Source organism: Bubalus bubalis, chromosome 10 (genome assembly GCF_019923935.1).
Source record: "Bubalus bubalis isolate 160015118507 breed Murrah chromosome 10, NDDB_SH_1, whole genome shotgun sequence".
Taxonomy (NCBI): Eukaryota; Metazoa; Chordata; class Mammalia; order Artiodactyla; family Bovidae; genus Bubalus; species Bubalus bubalis.
Genome location: NC_059166.1, coordinates 65111865 through 65132196, shown reverse-complemented (window position 1 = coordinate 65132196; position 20332 = coordinate 65111865). Strand labels below are relative to the sequence as shown.

At 36.5% G+C, this 20332-nt stretch overlaps 1 protein-coding gene across 8 annotated transcripts in view; it reads left to right on the top strand.

Annotated features, from left to right (window-relative positions):
* Positions 1 to 20332, top strand: part of REV3L (REV3 like, DNA directed polymerase zeta catalytic subunit) — a 175455-nt gene that overhangs the window by 138606 nt on the left and 16517 nt on the right. For all 8 annotated transcript variants that reach the window (XM_025295022.3, XM_025295024.3, XM_025295025.3 and 5 more), the window contains 5 exons: positions 3837 to 3978; positions 5484 to 5728; positions 7059 to 7167; positions 9001 to 9207; positions 17066 to 17175. In XM_025295022.3, the coding sequence (XP_025150807.3) occupies positions 3837 to 3978; positions 5484 to 5728; positions 7059 to 7167; positions 9001 to 9207; positions 17066 to 17175 (813 nt within the window). The remainder of the gene's footprint in view (positions 1 to 3836; positions 3979 to 5483; positions 5729 to 7058; positions 7168 to 9000; positions 9208 to 17065; positions 17176 to 20332) is intronic.

The window sequence follows — 20332 nt, the reverse complement described above, 5'->3', positions numbered from 1 at the left end:
GATTTTTATTATCCTCCTCTGAAGCATGTTTATTTTGTTCCAGCCAGCAGCTGAGTTACTGGCTGATCACCTGAGCTTGTGCATACCTGCTTTTTATGCTTTGTTAAGATGAATCTCTGGAAAGCTGAAAGTGCTCTCTAAGTCCCTCCAACTTGACAAGACTCAGTCTCCATATTCTGTCCCACAGGCCTATTGTTAGTGCTTGGTTTTAGGTTTGCCTGCGGTGGCCTTACTTTATGCCTTGCTCCCAAGACATAGTTTTTCTGAGCTCTCAGCCGGATGCTTAGGTTATTCATAAGGGGTTAATGAAGTCTCTCCACTCTGGCATGGCCAGACCTTCAACTACAACACTGTCTTACAAGTTCTGTTCCAGACTCAGGTCCCCAACTGCTACTCTCTAGTAAGCCTCTCCCTGCTCATTTTTCCGCGTAGCCCTGGGCCACTCCCAAGAAACCGCCATCTGTACTACTAACTCCTAACTCCTTCCCCTTGCACAGATGCCCTTTTCCACAGGTTGCAGATACAGCCTGCCTGAACTCTAGACTCTTGTCTCCTCGGCTTAGCAGTATAGCCACACTTTGCTCAGACCTAGCATACTGCACTGGGTTTAGGAAATTATCTCCAGACAACCTGAGGCTCATTTCATATGAGTTTCCCTTCTCTCAAGGAGCATCGTCCTGCACTGCCTATTGCTCACTGCCCAGAAACAATTACCCTGAATCTTTTATCCAAGAGAGCTAGTCTAGTACCAGTTACTCTTCTGTAATCTGAAATGAAAGTTTCCACCTCTGCTTTTCCTTAAAGGTAAAAAAGTTAATAAGCTTAGAAAATATCTGTATAAAGAACATAGTCTTAAAATTAATGTATCTGATGTTAGAAATAAGTAGGGCTGCTTACTGAATTATAAGGCCATATGATGGTGAGGATAGGAAGATTGAGCCTTAAAAACAATTTGCTATATTTGAAGTAACTGCTTTCTGAGCATGTCCACTTGTCCTCCAGTTTCCTTTAAGGAATCTCAAGGAAGTGAAGTGAAATCACAGAAAATACTGAGCTTATGATCAAAGCCTTATAGAAATAGAAGCTTAGGAGAAGTTATATACCAGTAAATAAAATGAAACTTGATATTAAACTTAACATTAATAACTACATTCAGTGGTTTGTTTATAAACCCTAGAGTGTTCTAAATGTATATTGTGCTACATCTAATTAGATGTTATATAGGATGATAAGTATTTTTGCCAAGTAAAATCAAGAAAGTGGACTTAATATATTTTAAAGGAACTGACTGAATCCACATATATGCATTACCTTAGCTTTACATTTTGGCTGTATGTATCATTGAAGGGTTATATGAATGATCTAAAATAATACATATTAAAATGTGATATAGCTTTTTTGCCTATCAAACTAAAATAATTTTCAAAATTGGAATCCCTAGTGTTGACAAAGGTGCATGGAAACACTTTACTAGTATGAATGTAAATTATTAAGATTATCTAAAAGCAGTGTGTCACTTCATATTAAAAAGACCAAATCTACAAATTTAGCTTAAGGAAATATTTAAGCATCTGTACATAGACTTAACTACAAAGATGCTCATCCCTGGTGGTCCAGTGGTTAGGATTCCATGCTTCCACTGCAGGGGGTATGGCTTTCATCCCTGGTTGGGGAACTTAAGATTCTACATGCCACATGGGGTGGCCAAAAGAAAAATGTTCACCACAGCATTGTTTATAGTAATAAAAGATACTCAACAAATACACTAAATTGTTACGACCATACTATAGTATACTCAATAGCTATAAAAAATACATAAATGTGGAGAAACAGTCACAATACATTGTAAAAAATGCAAGTTATAGAACAGTATTTCTATTCATTTTACTTTAAAAATTGAGTATTAATAAATTTTAAGGTTTATTTGCTTCGTTCAACAGTTTTATTTGGATGTAATTCTCTCACATACCATACTATTCACCATTTAAAGTGTACAGTTCCGTGGTTTTTATTGTATTCCGAGTTGTGCAACCATTATCACAATAAATTTTAGAATATTTCCATTCTTCATGTCATCACCCTCCAACCCTCCCTTCTTCACTTCTTCTCCCCCGCATCCCCATCTTAAGCAACCACTAGTCTACTTTCTGTCTCCGTAGATTTGCCTGTTCTGGACCTTTCATATACGTGGAATCATCAGAATATACAGTCCAGATTCATTCATGTTGTAGCATGTGTTAATACTTTATTTCCTTTTTTACCAAATAATACCCCACTGTGTGGGTATATACCACATTTTACTTATTCATTAGTTGATGGACACCTGAGTTATTTACACATTTTGGCTATTTTGAAAATGCTGTTATGAATATTTGTACAAGTTTTGGTGTAGGTGAATATTTCTATTCCTCTTGGACATATACTTACGAGTGGAATTGGTCAGTTATACTCTGTTAAATCTGTTTTTAACAATTTGAGGAATTGCCAGACTGTTTCTAGTGCAACTGCTCTATTTTACATTCCGACTGCAGTGTGTGAGGGTTATAATTTTTCTACATCCTCGCTAACACTTTTATTATCTTTTTAATTATAGGGTGATTTCTTTTTTTTCTTTTCATGTTCATTTTCTCATTTTTTGTATGGATTAATCATGTGTCTTAGGAACAGGTTTTTAAATAAGTTTATTGAATTATTATATGACTATCTTGTTTTAAAACCCACATAATTAAAAGTTGCAATATATTTGAAACTTAATATTCTTTAAGTGAATAGGTTTTATTCTTTATCGTATATCTTTAAGTCATTTTTATAGTTTAATAACATAATACTAAAATCAAAACTTCCTTTCATAACTTTGGTGAAGGTTTTGTTGTTTGCTTTTTTTTTTTTTTTTTAATAGTTTTATTTATTTATTTTTGGCTGCACTGGGTCCTCATTGCTGCACAGGTTTTCTCTAGTTGTGGCAAGAGGGGGCTACTCTCTAGTTGCCATGCAGAGGCTTCTCATTGTGGTGTCTTCTCTTGTTGTGGAGCACGGACTCTAGGGTGTGCAGGCTTTAGTGGTTGCAGCACGTGGACTCAGTAGGTGCAGCTCCTGGGCTCTGGAGCACAGGCTCCGTAGTTGTGGTACTTGGGCTTAGTTGCTCCACGGCATGTAGGATCTTCCTGAACTCAAGGATCAAACCTGAGTCTCCTGTATTGGCAGGCAGGTTCTTTACCACTTATTTATAAAACGGTAGGATAAAGAGGTTTTCAGGGTTTAAGTCAAAGAACACAATATTTATATTTTCACAGGAAATACTGATATGACATATTTGTTTACCTTATGTGTGGTCTCATTAAAATTATTTTCCTGATTTTTCTAAATCTCCACCAACCAAATCACCATTCTTCTTCCCGTAAGACGCCAATGCATACTTTTATTTGAGACTGGTATTAACAGTGATGACTTAAAGTTTCCATGTTCTTTAAAAGCCTGTAGATAAAATAATATAATTGTGTAATTATTGCATCATCAGCAGTGGCATCTAAGAGAGTGTTACTGCTTGCCAATGCAAAAACAGAGTAAGATCAAGCAAAATATTGAAAATAATTAGTCTTATCACCTTATCACAAGTACTGTTTTGAACTTTACATATTTTCACTAGGTTTTATGCCCTTGAAATATCTGCAGTTTTCTAATCTTTATCCTTAACATATTTTGATAAAGACTCCATCATGACTCCCTTCTAAAATAACTTCACTTTTAATAGGTAATTTTTGGCATAATTAAAATGTACTAGTTTCAAGTACCCAAATGTTTCCCAAATGTTCATAGCATGGATTCTCTTTTAACAGATGGAAAATGGTTGATCATTATATTAGCCGTGTCCGTGGAAATCTCCAAATGTTAGAACAGCTGGACCTAATTGGGAAAACCAGTGAAATGGCTAGACTTTTTGGTATTCAGTTTTTACATGTACTGACAAGGGGTTCACAGGTAGGCAATCAATTTTCTTGCAGACTTGAAAGTTCTATGTGAATAATATACTTTGGAGATGTTAAGATGATCTGTTTTTTTTTTTTTTTTTTAACTTTGTGTCTGATACCAACTAATATGTAGCTGGTTAATCAAATCTTGTCATTTTGCTTTCTGGAAAGGCTTAATTTCACTTAATAGCTTTGCTTTTTTATTTTCTCTCCATACCAACTTTTTGACCACTGCTGAATTTTACATGGTAATAAAAAAATAAATGGCTGTGCCCTTGAGGATGATATTATGTTCCTAAATACTGTCGTTGTGATTAGGGATGCTTTGAAAGCTGCCTAGAACTGGAGAAGCGGCAAAGAAAGTCTAGCTCTTTTGTCATACAGTCCTACTTTTGGGAGTTCCAAAACTTCCAACAGATAACTAATATTTAAAAAAAAAAAGAGGAAGGAGGATTTGGGAATCAATGTAAGTGGGCTGTGTCACTTTTTTTAAATATTAAAGATAAATGGGACCTTAGAAGCCATTTAACTCATATCTTTCTAATTAGATTCCCAAGGCTATCATGAAAGATTTTGTTTAAATGCCTTGCTGAAATGGTTTCCTGCTTTTATTCAACAAATATTTATTTGAATACTTTTAGTGTGTTAAATAAACACTGTGCTAAGCCATCTGGGATACTATATTAAATCACTCAGATTCCTCAACCTCATAAAATCTTTTAATTATTTTATGTCTGTAACATTCCCCCAGTTCTACCAATTCAGCAAATATAGCAAACCTAGAGCCCTAATTACTGTAGCATTACTTGTTGCTGTATTTTATTTTATTGCTTTATATTGATTTTACTTATTTATACTCCCATGAGTTTCAAAGCCTATTTGAGCTGGCTTATAATAAAAGGCAGAGAGATACCTTAAAACCATATGAGAACATTTCAGGGAACCCATACTGGTTTATTTGAGTGCTTTTTTTTCCCCCCTCAAACTACAGACTGTCCACTTTATAGCTGTTACTATAAACAATCAATAATTGTTTGATTCATTTTTGTGAAGGACCATTATTAACCTATCTTTCAGTTTTGGAATCCTTGTGTTTCCTTCTTGGGAAATTGAGATAACATTTATCCATCTCAAGTCTCCTGATTGCCATCCTCTGATTTTCCCGAATAAATTTTTGAAAGATTATTGGCCAGCTTTTTCAATGAAATTGTTACATTGTACAGCTGTCTCTTCTATATCTTTTATTATGATACAGCTATTTTTAAATTTTAAATGTAATTGTGTCTTTTTAAAATTGGCTTATTGTATAAGTTATTTGACATAATTTATAGTTTTTATAAAAGTTATGAAAGCTGATTAAATAACCATTACTATGTAACTGTGGTGTGAGAAAGTCATGCAGCTGTATTTTGAAGAACAAAACATCTCCCACGTGATTCTCGACATATTCAGAAGGCCAGTATATTTGTTTTTAAGTTTCTTCTTCTCTCCTTACTTCCACCTCTCTGCCTGCAGTACCGTGTGGAATCAATGATGTTGCGTATTGCTAAACCAATGAACTATATTCCTGTGACACCTAGTGTACAGCAGAGATCTCAGATGAGAGCCCCACAGTGTATTCCCCTAATTATGGAGCCTGAATCTCGCTTCTATAGCAACTCTGTTCTCGTTTTGGATTTCCAGTCGCTGTATCCTTCTATTGTAATTGCATACAACTACTGTTTCTCCACCTGCCTTGGTCACGTGGAAAACTTGGGGAAGTAAGTTTTTTTCATATTTACAATTACTTTGTTATACGTCATACTTCTTACTAAACTTAGACTGTCTTTGAGTGTCTCTTTGCATATGAGACTACCCTTCTGAGCAGGATGAATGGGCTGTAATACAGCTAGTCCAGTCTTTGTACTTGTGTGTGTGTATGTGGATCACTGTATGACTAATTCAGCATCATGGATAGATAACTCATGTGAACAAGACTAAATATGATCAGCCTTGCAATTTATCTGTTTCACTCTTCACATATATCTGTTAAATAAGACATATTTGTTATATCTTGTTAAATATAATCTTTGTTATATTTGTTGTATCTTGTTTACCTCTTGTTAAATAAGAATTATATAAAATTTGTTGGTATAAATCACTTTTCAGTGGAACAGTCTGAGGATTATGATCTTATAACTTTAGGTGTGACTTCCTCTTGACTTTTCTTAGAAATAGTTTTCTTTTAAAAAGTTAAATTGCCAAATGTTAGATTTTATTCATGTCAATCAAATTTTTTCTCATAAGAAATGGCCTTCCTTTATAACATTTTTGTGTAATTAAAACCAAGTTTTACAGTTTTAGTCTAAAGTATATTCAGTCCTTATAGAAAGCTTTTATGGAAACTGTATCAGTAATTCTGTCTTTTTGATAAGAATAGGAATTTGGAAAAGTTGTTTACAGTCTTTTTGAAAGTGAAAGTCTCTCAGTTGTGTCTAACTCTTTGTGACCCCATGGACTGTAGTCCTTGGAATTCTCCAGGCCAGAATGCTAGAGTGGGTAGCTTTTCCCTTCTCCAGGGAATCTTTCCAACCCAGGGATCAAACCCAGGTCTCCCACATTGCAGGCAGATTCTTTACCAACTGAGCCACAAGGGAAGCCCAAGAATACTAGAGAGGGTAGCCTATCCCTTCTCCAGTGGACCGTCCTGACCCAGGAATTGAAATGGCGTCTCCTGCATTGCAGGCAGATTCTTTACCAACAGAGCTATTAGGGAAGCCCCTACAGTCTTTTTATTTAAGGTTTAAATTTTTCTTTAGGTAATTTAGTGTAAGGTAGTCGTATGTTGAGATGAAATTTGGTATTTCAGTATAGATTTTCCCCATATGTTTTAGAATAGTGCCATTTAAGAAATGTTTCTTTTAATAAACTATTTAAAGAACTGCTTTTTGGTAACTAAACAAATAAACGTTACTAAGTATATGAATTCATGTTTAGATGTTTAAAAATGAATTTCCAATAGAATTAGAAAGATTCCTAAAATGCCCAGAATATCTGTTCTGTGATTTGAGAAAGTAGTTTCTTAATTTTTTTTTTTTTTTTCCTTAACAGGTATGATGAGTTCAAATTTGGCTGTACCTCTCTAAGAGTACCTCCAGATTTACTTTACCAAATTAGGCATGATATCACAGTGTCCCCCAATGGGATAGCTTTTGTCAAGGTAATACTCTCTTATAAATGAAAGGTATCAACTGTGATTTAACCTTTGGAGAGCTAATGGTCTAGATGTTGTTGGCATATAATACAAAAAAAAAGCTTACTTCAATATCTCAAAAAAATCAAAGATATAAGGAATCTTCTAAGAAATTTTTTAAATCATTTTTAAAAAAATAATGGTCTTATTTTGCATGAATTTAGGTTTAAATCTTTTGTTAGACTTTAGTTTTTTAATGAACTATTGCAAGAAATAGATTGCATATATACCTCCTGCCCTCTATTAGAATCTGGTTGACTTAGATAGCTACGTGATGATCACGACAGTGTTAACTTACAAAGATTAAAACTGCTTTAGCATGCACTTTACTAATTGTTCTATATATTTTAAATTAAGACTGTCTTAGAAGTGATACTCTAATATATTTATTGATTATATTTTAAAGAAGATACCCAGACTTATAACAGAGTTCTTTTTTCTTTCTCTGTCTCCCCTCAAAAGAGACTAAAAAGCCTCATAAATGAATAAATCAAAGGCAAATAGGAAGAGATCTAGGAGAAGATTATATTGCCTCTCATATGCCAACTTCATTCCTTTTCTGTTTCCTTAGCAGTGAGTCTGTAAGAATCACGGGACAGTAGAGTAGTTGGTGGTGGTAGCATGGACCCCACTAGCCCTCAAATTCATTCTGGTGTACTTAGCAAAAGTAGCATCATTCTCTACCAATCAAAGGATGCTGTGTTTAAAGAGTACTATAAAATTAGCCATTTAGATATGAGGAAAAATTTTACCAAGAGAGTTCAGGATATATTCCATTTTGGAAAACGTTATATTTTAACATAATAACACATCATGTCTTAACATAAACATGACTGCTTCAAAAGGTACACAGAATGAATTAGAGGTTAGAATATGTTTTCATTGTCGCATATCTAGTAGCTTATTATTTTAACTCCATTTAACAGCATTTTAAGAACTTGCACCTACATTTTGACCCGATGTGTAAAGCTTAATGAAAGTTAGATTTTTTTTTTTTTAGTATTCAGGAGTGTGATTATACTATCCCTGAGGTTTTAATTGTTCAGTCTGACATGCATTACCTTGCACGTGTCTGTGAATCATCCTCAAAGTTAATACTGTTTTGTGATTTTCATTCCTAGTGGAGTTCTCGTAAATTTTCCCTAGTCTTGATTAATACAAATGATTTTTTTTTTTGGCATCAACAAATTTTATCACCTCACTATTCATCCCCTCTTCCAGATTGCTAATAAATATAGGCCGGAGGGGATGGCTTAGTGGTCTAAGCATCAGATTTGAAATACCTAGAGTCCCTGGAACTGCAGGTTTGAATGTCAGCAGAGTCAACCCAGCTCATCATTCTTCCAAGGTAGATAAATGGAGTTCCATGCAGATTACTGTGTGGGGTCATTAGGATGAGATCTTTTAAAACTGAGGTTTGTTATGAGTGATACAAATCCCGTGTGTCTTTCTGAAAGAGTGGGGGTTTGGATCAAAGTTGTGACAAAATTTCCCTCTGAACTCGTGTGGTCTTTTACATTCTAGTTGGCATCCTCCGTTCTGGAGGTCTCTGAGCTCACATAGTAGTGCTACAGTAGATTTGTAAACATTACAGGAACCTTTTAGGAGAAAAGCCCTCTTCAAAAGAAAGAAAATGTGCTGATTTTATATTGACTGCCACTGGTCTTGTGGCCACTCTTACTATTTGTTTCAATTCATGACAGTTGGCCATTGTTATACTTTTTGCTTCCTTCTTAATTATCTAAACCTATAATATTTATGGGATCTAAACATTCTTTTTTTTTTTTTCCTTTATGATAGCCTTCAGTAAGAAAGGGTGTGCTACCAAGAATGCTTGAGGAGATTTTGAAGACTAGACTCATGGTGAAGCGGTCGATGAAGGCTTACAAGCAGGACAGAGTCCTTTCACGAATGCTTGATGCACGTCAGCTAGGACTTAAGCTGATAGCAAATGTCACATTTGGCTATACAGCTGCTAATTTTTCCGGGAGAATGCCATGCATTGAGGTAAGTGATACCAGTGTATAGTTTTTTTAAAAGAGACTAAAGCGGCATTAAATGAATACCTGTTCATTGAAGCATTTTGTTTTTTTAAAGTGTTTCATTTCCATGACATAGCATCAGTTTTTCTTAAACCAGGGCTTATATACATACATATTCTTAGGGATTTGTGGGTTTTCTCTATGAGAACTCTATTTAATGATAATTTTATAAATTAGCATACACATTTCTGGATACCTGGATGACCATATCGTAATCGATTATTGGCATGAGGTTTCTGTGCCACCTTTACAGCATTGTTTACAGTAATACTAGTAGTAAATAATTCCTTTTAATGTATTGATAGAGATCTGAGCCTAGTTCATTTGTCTTCTCTAAATGTCAAAAAAAAAGTCATTCCATATTTACTAGTATACCGGTAGATATAAAGTAAAACCTTTCTTTTGCAGTAGTTCAGTTCAGTTCCTCGGTTGTGTCTGACTCTTTGCGACCCCATGAACTGCAGCACGTCAGGCCTCCCTGTCCATCACCAACTCCCAGAGTTTACTCAAACTCATCTCCATTGAGTCGGTGATGCCATCCAACCATCTCATCCTCCGTTGTCCCCTTCCCGCCTTCAGTCTTTCCCAGCATCGGGGTATCTTTTCAAATGAGTCAGTTCTTTGCATTAGATGGCCAAAGTATTGGAGTTTCAGCTTCAACATCAGTCCTTCCAATGAATATTTCCTTTAGGATGGACTGGTTGGATCTCCTTGCAGTCCAAGGGACTCTAAAGAGTCTTTCCTGGAGAAGGAAATGGCAACCCACTCCAGTATTCTTGCCTGGAGAATCCCATAGACAGAGGAGCCTGGTAGGCTACAGTCCATGTGGTCGCAAGAGTCGGACACGACTTAGTGCACTATCTCACCCCAGAGATCCTGCCACATATACCACAAAAACCAAACATCCCCCAATGACCTTGGCCCCACTGTTCCAATCACTCCCAGGTGGGAATTCAGGCACATGTCCACAGAGGTCACAAACAACATACATACGGTTCTGTTATGTCCCATATATTACCCTTTCATGTCCCAAGGAAGACATTTTCTCTTAGAGATTTTCATTTAGTGTATCTTTAAAAAAATCTTGTGTTAAACTTGCCTCCATCTTTTTCTTGGGTAAGGACAACCCAGAAATGGCCCTTTTGTGTCTGTGATGTTGCCATTCACAGCTTTCTTGATAGGCCTAGTACAATCTTGAGAACAGGGTTGCTGTATGCTGAATGTCAGACGGTAGCTCTTAGCTTTGCCTATCTTAGGTAGTTATGCTGTGCATTTTTTATTGGTGTACCATGTTTGATTTTGTCCCTAATACCTTTGAAGTTTTTCTGAGAAATGAATAATGCAACATGAACTTATTAAAATACATTTTAAGCCTTTTAAAAAATAAATAAATAAAGAGTCTTTCCAACACTACAGTTCAAAAGCATCAATTAAGACACTCTTCATTAAAAAGACTAATTTCTTATTATTTACTAAATTAGGGTGTTAATTGGACATAAATACAAAGTAGTATGACAGAGTAATACAGTAATTCACTAATTGAGAAAAGAACAGAGTACTGTTGTTTGGTTGATGATCTTTTCATGCCAAATGAAGGCTAGAGCATTGCGGTATGCCATATTTGCAGTAGTTCAGCAAAGGAAAAGCAGTGGAAGAATAAAGTCCCCGGACAGCTCAGAGTAGGCAAAGTAAACTCCAAAAACTTGTGCAAGGGACTTCTGGTTATATGTCCAGCATGTAAGAAACTCAAAGTCTCCACTCTGTCCTCCCACCAAGTAAGCCAAACAAACGGAAGAGTCAACAACTCTTCTTAGATCTGTTGGAGAGGCGAAGTCACAGGGTAAACTGCTACCCTTCCCCCCAACTGAAGAGGCCCAACAGGTGAATACAGAGACTCACAGCTTACCAGAGCGTAATCCAAGAGCACAAGTCTGAGAACCAGTGCCACAGTAAAAATAGAACCATAGCTGATGAATTGCTGGAGGCTCAGGCTAAACAAATCTGAGAGAGAAAAAACCCCAATGGACCCAGTCATCAGGGTCCCCACACATCTAGGAGCTGAGGCAGGTTTTCACAGTGAATATCAGTGAAAAATTTCCTTGTGCTTCTGGCACAGAGAGGGGAAAAGAACCATTCTGAAATACACTAGAGTGTTCTGTGTTTAACAAAGTCTGCCCTCAGGAGAAACTATTTAAGCAGAGCCCAAGCTGTTGGGAGTTTCATCAGAGCCTAACTGACCTGGGAAAAGAGAAATACCCAACTCCAACTGCTCTAGCCTTCTACATGGAAGAAAAATACTCTGGCCTGCTCTAGTCATCCTGTCCCACCAAAGTGGGGTGAAAAATTGAAAATTATTTATGAAGTCTATAGTCCAGAGGCACAGGTTCACTGAAAAACAGACCTACTCTTAGGACCGAAGAGCACGTCCTTCTCTCCCCAGCACCTTTTCCACATTACTAAAGGCCTGTTTATAGCAGTTCCTTTTACCCAGTATATCATGTCTGGCCGTCAGAAGGAATTGCAAGACATACCAAAAGCCAAAAAACACAGAAGAAACAAAGAAAGCACCAGAATCAGACTCAGATAGGGAAGGGATGTTGGCACTATCAGACTGCAAATTTAAAACTATGGTTAGGATGCTAAGAGCTCCCTCCAATGGCTAAAATAGACAGCATGCAAGAATAGATGGGCAATATAAGCAAAGAGGTAGAAATTCTAAGAAAGAACTAAAAAGAACTGCTAGAAATCAAAAATACTGTAAGAGAAATGAAAAATGCCTCTGACTACTACACTGAACATGGCTAAAAAAAAAATCTCTGAGCTTGAAGAACTCTTAGTAGAAACTGCTAAAACTCAAAAGAAGAAAAAAAAAGGAAAAGGTGTCCTAATACTATAGTGTGATATATATGTAATAAAAATTCCAGAAAGAAAGAAAAGAACAGAAGAAATACTGAAACAATAATGACTGAGAACTTCCCCTAATTAATGTCAGACATCTGCTTGCTCCTTGGAAGGAAAGCTATGACAAACTTAGTGTATTAAAAGGCAGAGACATCACTTTGCTGACAAAGGTCCGTACAGTCAAAGCTATGGTTTTGCCAGTAGTCATGTACGGATGTTAAAGTTGGACCATTAAGAAGTGCTGAAGAACTGATGCTTTCTAACTGTGGTGCTGAAGAAGACTCTTTAGAGTCCCTAGAACAGCAGGGAGATCAAACCAGTCAGTCCTAAAGGAAATCAATCTTGAATATTCATTGAAGGACTGATGCTGAAGCTGAAGCTTCGATAATTTGGCCACCTGGCAAAGAGCCGACTCGTTGGAAAAGACCCTGATGCTGAGAAAGATTGAAGGCAAAAGGAAAAGAGGGAGGCATAGGATGAGGTGGTTAGATAGCATCACGAACTCAAAGACCATGAATTTGAGCAAACTCTGGGAGATAGTAAAGGACAGGGAAGCCTGGTATGCTGCAGTCCATGGGGTCGCAAAGAGTCTGACATAATTTAGCAGCTGAAGAACAATAGGAGCAAATGGTCAGACACCAAACTACAGATCCAGGAAGTTCAGAGAACACCAAACAGAATAAATGCAAAAAAAAAAAAAAAACACCCAAAAACCTAAACCTAGGGACATCATTTTCATACTGCAGAAAATCAACAATAAAAGTCCTCAAAGAAGCCAAAGGGTAAGAACCACCTAGCTTATAGAGAAGCAAAGGTAAGAATTATATGCAACTTTTCCTCAGAAACCGTGCCAGGCAAGAAAAAAATGGAATAAAATATACCGTACAAAATTATCATTCATAAGTGAAGGAGAAATAAAGATTTCTCAGACACATAAAACTTGAGGGAATTTGTTGGCATAGACCTGCCTTGCAAGATTTGGTTAAAAGAAGTTCTTCAGAGAGAAGGAAAGTGACAAGAGGTCAGAAACCTAGATCCACAAAGAATGGAAGAGCATCAGAGAAGGAATAAGTAAGAGTAAAAGAAGCCCTTTTATTTCTCTTAATTGATCTAACAGGTAACGATCTGTTCAAAATAATAATAGCAAAAATAAAGTATTTGATTAGGTATGTTTTTGTATATGTACATTTGTATAACTAAAATAAATGACAAATGGTACAAGGACTGGGAGGAACAGATTAGGATTCTTTCATTTTAAAGTACCCACACTACCTATGAAGTGGTTTAGTGGGTTTTGAAAATGGTGTATTGAAAGTAAATATAAATACTGCAAGATTTTGGGCAACCACCATAAAAAGTTTTTAAAAAAGAAATATAACTAATGTGTAATATAAAATAGTCAAAACCAAAAAAGCAGTAAAAGAGTGGAAATTAAAAATAGGAACAAAGCAAAGGCAACATCGAAAATAAAGAAAATCAGGAAGAACATATTTGAACTCAACAACACAATAAAAGGGCATTTACAAACTACTTCATCCAAAAACAGCTGAATACATATTCTCCAGCTCACAAGGAACATGTAAGATAGACCACATTCTGGACCATGAAATATACCTTAATAACTTTAAAAGAATAGATTATATAGTGTATTCTGCTTTCAGATCAGAATTGAATTAAACTAGAGATCAATAATGGAGAAGGCAATGGCACCCCACTCCAGTACTCTTGCCTGGAAAATCCCATGGACGGAGGAGCCTGGTGGGCTGCAGTCCATGGGGTCGCGAAGAGTCGGACATGACTGAGCAACTTCACTTTCACTTTTCACTTTCATGCATTGGAGAAGGAAATGGCAACCCACTCCAGTGTTCTTGCCTGGAGAATCCCAGGGACGGGGGAGCCTGGTGGGCTGCCATCTATGGGGTCACACAGAGTCGGACATAACTGAAGCAACTTAGCAGCAGCAGCAGAGATCAATAACAGAAAGGTAGCTGGAGAATTCCCCAAATACTTAGAGATTAAATAGCCAATATCTAAATAACAGGTCAAAGGAAAAAATCTCAAAAGAGAAATTTTTAAATTATTTTGAACTAAATGAAAATACAATTTATCAGTTTGTGGAGATCAGCAAAAACAGTACTTAGAAGGAAATTTATAGATTGAGTGCATCTAAGCTTGATCTGAAAGGATACATGCACGCTAATGTGCACTGCAGCGCTGTTTACAATAGCCAAGACATGGATGCAACATAACTGTCCATTGGCAGGAGAATGGATACAAAAGATGTGGCACGTATATACTATGGAATATTACTCAGCCATTAAAAAAGTGAAATAATTCCATTTAGAGCAGCATGGATGAATGTAGAGGCTGTCATCCTGAGTGAAGCAAGTCAGAGAAGGAGAAATATTGTATGACATCCTTTATATGTGGAATCTAAAAAGAAATGATACAAATGAACTTACCTACAAGATAGAAAGAGACTCACAGACTTATTAGAAAACAAACTTTTATGATTGCCAGGGGGAAGGAATGGTCGTGCACACACTGCTATATTTCAAATGGATAACCAACAAAGACCTACTGTATAGTATATGGAACTCTGCTCAATATTATGTGGCAGCCTGGATGGGAGGGTAGTTTCGGGAAGAATGGATACATGTATATGTATTGCTGGGTCCCTTTGCTGTTCACCTGACACTACCACAGCATTGTTAATCAGCTATATCCCAATACAGAGTAAAAAGTTAAAAAATATATATATAATAAGCATAATACCCTCAACATCTCCATGTTGCTGCATATGGCAAGATTACCTTCTTTTGTATAGCTAAATAATATTTTATCATATATAAACTACATTTTCTTTATCCATTCATCCATCATGGACACTTAGCTTGTTTCCATGTCTTGACTATTGTAAATAATGTTGCAGTGAACATGGGGATATAGACTTCTTTTCCAGTTAGAGTTTTTGTTTCCTTCAGATAAATACCCAGAGGTGGAATTGCTGCATCATACTTTGAATTTTTGGAAGAACCTCCAGTCTGTTTTCTATAGTGGCTGCACCGATTCACATTCCCACCAGCAGTGCACAAGGGTTCCCTTTTCTCCACATCGTTACCAACATTCTTTTCAGAGAATTTTTAAATATTTTTCTTATTATGACTTTTCAGGATCCTAACCATTGGCTAAATTATGAAACCAATTAATTTTTCTTCTTTTTAAATCCATTCTCTTAGCCTGTAATCTTATTTATTAGGAACTGTTGCACAAAGTAGCAGAATCAGTTTTAATGTAATTCCCACTCCTTTCTTCTCCCCCAGTGCTCGACTGTGCCCCTCGCTCTCATGCCTGAGTTTTTCATAGAGCATGGACCTCAGGGCCAGCTGCAAAAGATCTGACTCTTCCGGGTGTAGTTTAAATGGGTCAGAGTAGATGGCAGGAGGAAGACATTTAGGATCAGTGTATGTGTGTATTTATTTGTATGTGTAGATCTCAAAATCATATTTGACTCTAATTCTGGATGGCTCGCCCATTTAGCTATTTGCGATCACATATTTTTATCTTGTGAAAGTGGCAAAAGACAGATTGAATGTTTTATTTAAACTTGAATTTCAATTAGATGACATGATTGATTCTTTTAATGTATTAGGTTGTAGTTCATATTCTCAAGGTTTTCTAATGCACAAAATGTCTCAACAGGATTTATGATCTTAATTTAAAAACCAAATTAAGTTTCTGTGATCAGTTTATTTATTCCTTTGTTCATATACTTAATATTTCCTTTGTAAACATCTTTAAACAGCCTTTTAATTATTATTCAATCCTGCATTTAGTTCATATAATTCATATATTACAGTAAAATGGGAAAGATCATTATAAATACTGTTTGCAAAAGAAAAAGTACATAATTCATACTTTAAAAAGTAATGTTCCCATTTATGCTGAACAGCAGTTTCCCCAGCCTTTAGCTTTAATGAGTGTAATAAATGAAGCAGCAGTGCTATACTAGCCTCCTTAATTTATTTAACTATGAAATATAATTAGCTTGCTTCTCGTATTTGTCAAGATCCATCATCTTTTTTGCTTTGTCAGCTTATGCCATGATCATTGTTAAAACTCACCAATCACCAATGAAAGAACCCTTGTTAGACATATATCTGCTTACCTGATTTAAATTGAACACTGTGATATATTTTTCATCATATAATCATGCATTTTTCCTTGCATTCAGTATAAATATAAAAATTATATATAACCAATCACTGATATTTAGGTTCAGCATAAACTTTTTAAAAATTTATTTTAATTGAAGGCTAATTACTGTACAAGATTGTAGTGGTTTTTGCCATACATTGACATGAATCAGTCATGGATGTACATGTGTCCCCCATCCTGAACTCCCCCGCCTCCTCCCTCCCCATCCCATCCCTCAGGGTTGTCCCAGTGCACGGGCTTTGAGTGCTTTAATGATACTGAAAGAAATTATTATAACACTCCAACAGAAAAAATTTGAAAGATATACATGCACACACATGCATATACATAGTGTGGTCTCCTGCCGGTATAAAGGCATATTAGAAAGTCCTTGAATAAATAAGGTTTATTCTTCTAGGATCAAATATAGCTATCCTTGTATACAGTGCAGTCCATTATACTTACTGATACACTCACACAGGCAAGTCTGTATATTGATTGGTTTCTTCTTTTAAATTATTCATCCATCCCATTTTCTTCTTGAGTACCTGAAGAAGGAATAATGAATGGAACTGGTGACTATTTTGTTTTCTTTTCAGTGTTCTTTTCTCCTTGTTTCATTTTTAGAAATATTCAGTAATGAAAATTAAGTATTATACATTAAAGTCTATTGTCTTATACTAAACTATATTAAGAAATGTTTTCCTATGTGTTTGTACCAACAGGTTGGTGATAGTATTGTTCACAAAGCCAGAGAAACTTTGGAACGAGCTATTAAACTGGTGAATGATACCAAGAAATGGGGTGCCAGGGTTGTATATGGTGATACTGACAGGTAATGAACTTTCTGTTTAGTAGTTGTCCTTTTGCATCTCTTCAGATATTCATTTCAGTGTTTGAAATGCCTTAAGGGTAATCCTTCCTAAGAATAGAATTCTACCTAAGTTCTCTCCAGTTTTTATGAGCCGTAGATGTGATGGTGGGTTAGTTGTGTCCAATTCTTTGCAACCCTCTGGACTGTAGCACACCAGGCTCCTCTGTCCATGGGATTCTCCAGGCAAGAATACTGGAGTGGGTTGCCATTTCCTTCTCCAAGGGATGGATGTTCCCAACCCAGGGATCAAATCCACATCTCCTGCATTGGCACAGGTGGATTCTTTACTGCTGAGCCATCTGGGAACCCTTCAGTATTTAGATAGGGATCTGTAAAAACTGTATATACAGGAGTCTAGTCTGCTTAAAGAAAGAGTTTTTAATGTGAAGAATTCCTCAGATAGCTGCAGGTCTCTGAATTTAAATATATATCTTAAAATAATCAAACTGTTTTGGAAAGAACAGTTGCCAAAGGTAAGAGTGGTTCACTTTTCACTGGGCCCCAAAATCTGTTGCCCTTCTTATATAAACAGTTCATATAGGTAAATACAGTTTTCACTTTTGATTCCAGAGGCTCACAGACTTCCTAAAGCCCATCATCTATGAGCTGACAAAGGATAGGACTGCCTTTGAATCCTAAAAATAACCTCAACCTGGCTTACTTTGATATTTTTCAGGGCCCAGTTATTTATGTAATATCCTATTTATATGATTTAATAAAATTTTTCTAGAATATAGGGGTTATGCAAGTTTCTTGGAGTCTGAAATTTTCTTTTCATATTAAAGGCTTAAAGTCACAGTGATCATTCTAAGAGCACTTGCTTCAGGAGCTCTGATCACTTTCCAGTGCAGTGGACCAATCAGAAATAATGCTTCTAATCAGTGAAAATAGCTTCCAGCTAATCTTTAAACAGCATTTAATCTTCTCCAGTTTTTTAGTGCACATAAAATCAGCATAATCATATTAATGCTGAATAAGACCTTGTCTTCACATAGCAACTGTTTCATTATCAACAGGTGGGGATAGTTTCAAGTTATCCAGGCCCCATTTATCCATAGTCTCTACTGTTCCCCATCAAAAGCCACTCCTCACTTTGAGTATTTTACTGCTCTATAACACCACTTCTGCTGAGAGGTCTAGCAAAATAAAAATTACTAGGACACAGTTTTCCAGAGCTCCTCACAAAATAATTAGGGAAGAGGAGAAAAACTTTAAAATACTGAATTTAATTCAGGGTCTTAAATGTCAGTGGTTGACAACACACACCCAGAATCAGAAATTGGCATGATTCTGATTATACTTATGTTGTTTAGCCTTTAAGATTTTTAGGAAATCAAACAAATCAAAAAACACAGACTTAGAATGTCAGGCTGGAAGAGGACTTTTGGGTCAGAGTTTCCATGTAGCTGGAAGAAAACCCTAGGAGGCCCATTTTCAGGTGCTCCTTAGGAGCAGATTCCTCTGGGTTAAGAAGTGTGTCTGAGATCACCCAACTAGTAAGACATAGGGCTCAGACGGTAAAGAGACTGCCTGCAATGCAGGAGACCAGGGTTCGATCCCTCGGTCAGGAAGATCCCCCGGAGAAGGGAATGGCTACCCACTCCAGTATTCTTGCCTGGAGGATTCCATGACAGAGGAGCCTGGTGGGCTACAGTTCATGAGGTCATAAAGTGCCGGTCGTGACTGAGCAACTTTCACTACTACATCAGATATCACAGGTTTTTTTTATGATTCTAATCAATGAAATGTATTGGCAGTATCATTAGAACTTTTGATCACCATTCACTGTCTGATTCATCCAGTAATGCTTACTGAAATATACTGAATGAGGACACTTTACTCTAGGGCATGCATTCTCAACGGTAGTAACATTGCCCCAACAGAATACAAATCGGTCTTTGAGGAGCAAACAACTTAGATAGTGTGGTGGATCTGGGCCCCACAAAGATCAGCTGTACTGAACAATATTTTATTCCTTATTGATTACTTTCTCTTGTTAAATTTACTTTTTTAACTTTTTTTTTTGGAGCAGACAGTAATGATACCATAGTGAGAAGCACTGCTCTAGGGATAACAGATGAAGGCTTGATGGAAGGAAAGAGTTCTTTACCAAGAGTGAGATGTGGAGTCTCTTTCTAGCTATGCTCCTAACTGATTGCATGGCCATCAAAAAGTCACTTGAGCCTCTCTCAGACTATCATCAGACCACATCTGATACATGATGATGAATGACCATTGGCTCCCTCCAATTTCAAGACTGCTGATTTTATGAATCTTGGAGTCTAGCTAAGGGAGACCAGTTACCAAAGCATCAAAATTACTCTGTCAGAAAGGGTGTTTCTTTCTCAAGAGCAGATATAATTGTGGTTCTCAACAATATTTGTCCCACCTTAGTGGGACAGACCTACTTCCATCAGCTATTGAAGCTCTCTCTAGTAGTGATTCTCAGGCAGGATAGGGAAGGATGTTTGACAACATACACGTCCAGGGCAGAACGGTGCTGGGGAACTAGAGCAAAAAGTCCCTCAGGAAATTAATCTTCGTGTAATTGAGAAAAGGCCTCCTGGGTGATTCTAATATTCCACTCAACTCTCCATCCCATGTGAAATGACAACCACTCCTTTAAGACAGTCTCTCTTTGTAGGCTAGTCACCTTAATTCTGTTAAGTGACCAAAAATTCCCATTAATCCTGGTCAGTTCCCTTGAAGCTTAGCTTCAACTATAATGGCCAAAAGAGCATAGATGAACTCAAGTAAACTTACTGACACTGCTAGGTAAAATCTCAAATACATATATATACTATCGTAATAACTTTTAACATGTAAAGTATTTATAACTTTAATTTTTTTTATCAGCTTTATCAAGATACAGTTTTTAACAAAGTACACAGTGTATATAGTTCAGCACACAAAATGTATAGACACATATAATCAGCTGCCACCCCACTCAAGATACAGAACATTCTGTCCCTGTTGAAGTTCTGCCACGCTCCACTGCAGTCAGTCCCTCGTTTTCATCCCATACCCCCAGGCAACCATTTACCTGATTTCATTTACCACAGCTTAGTTTTAAGTATAATAATTGTTTTTTTTTTAAGTTTGGTATTTACATCTAAAC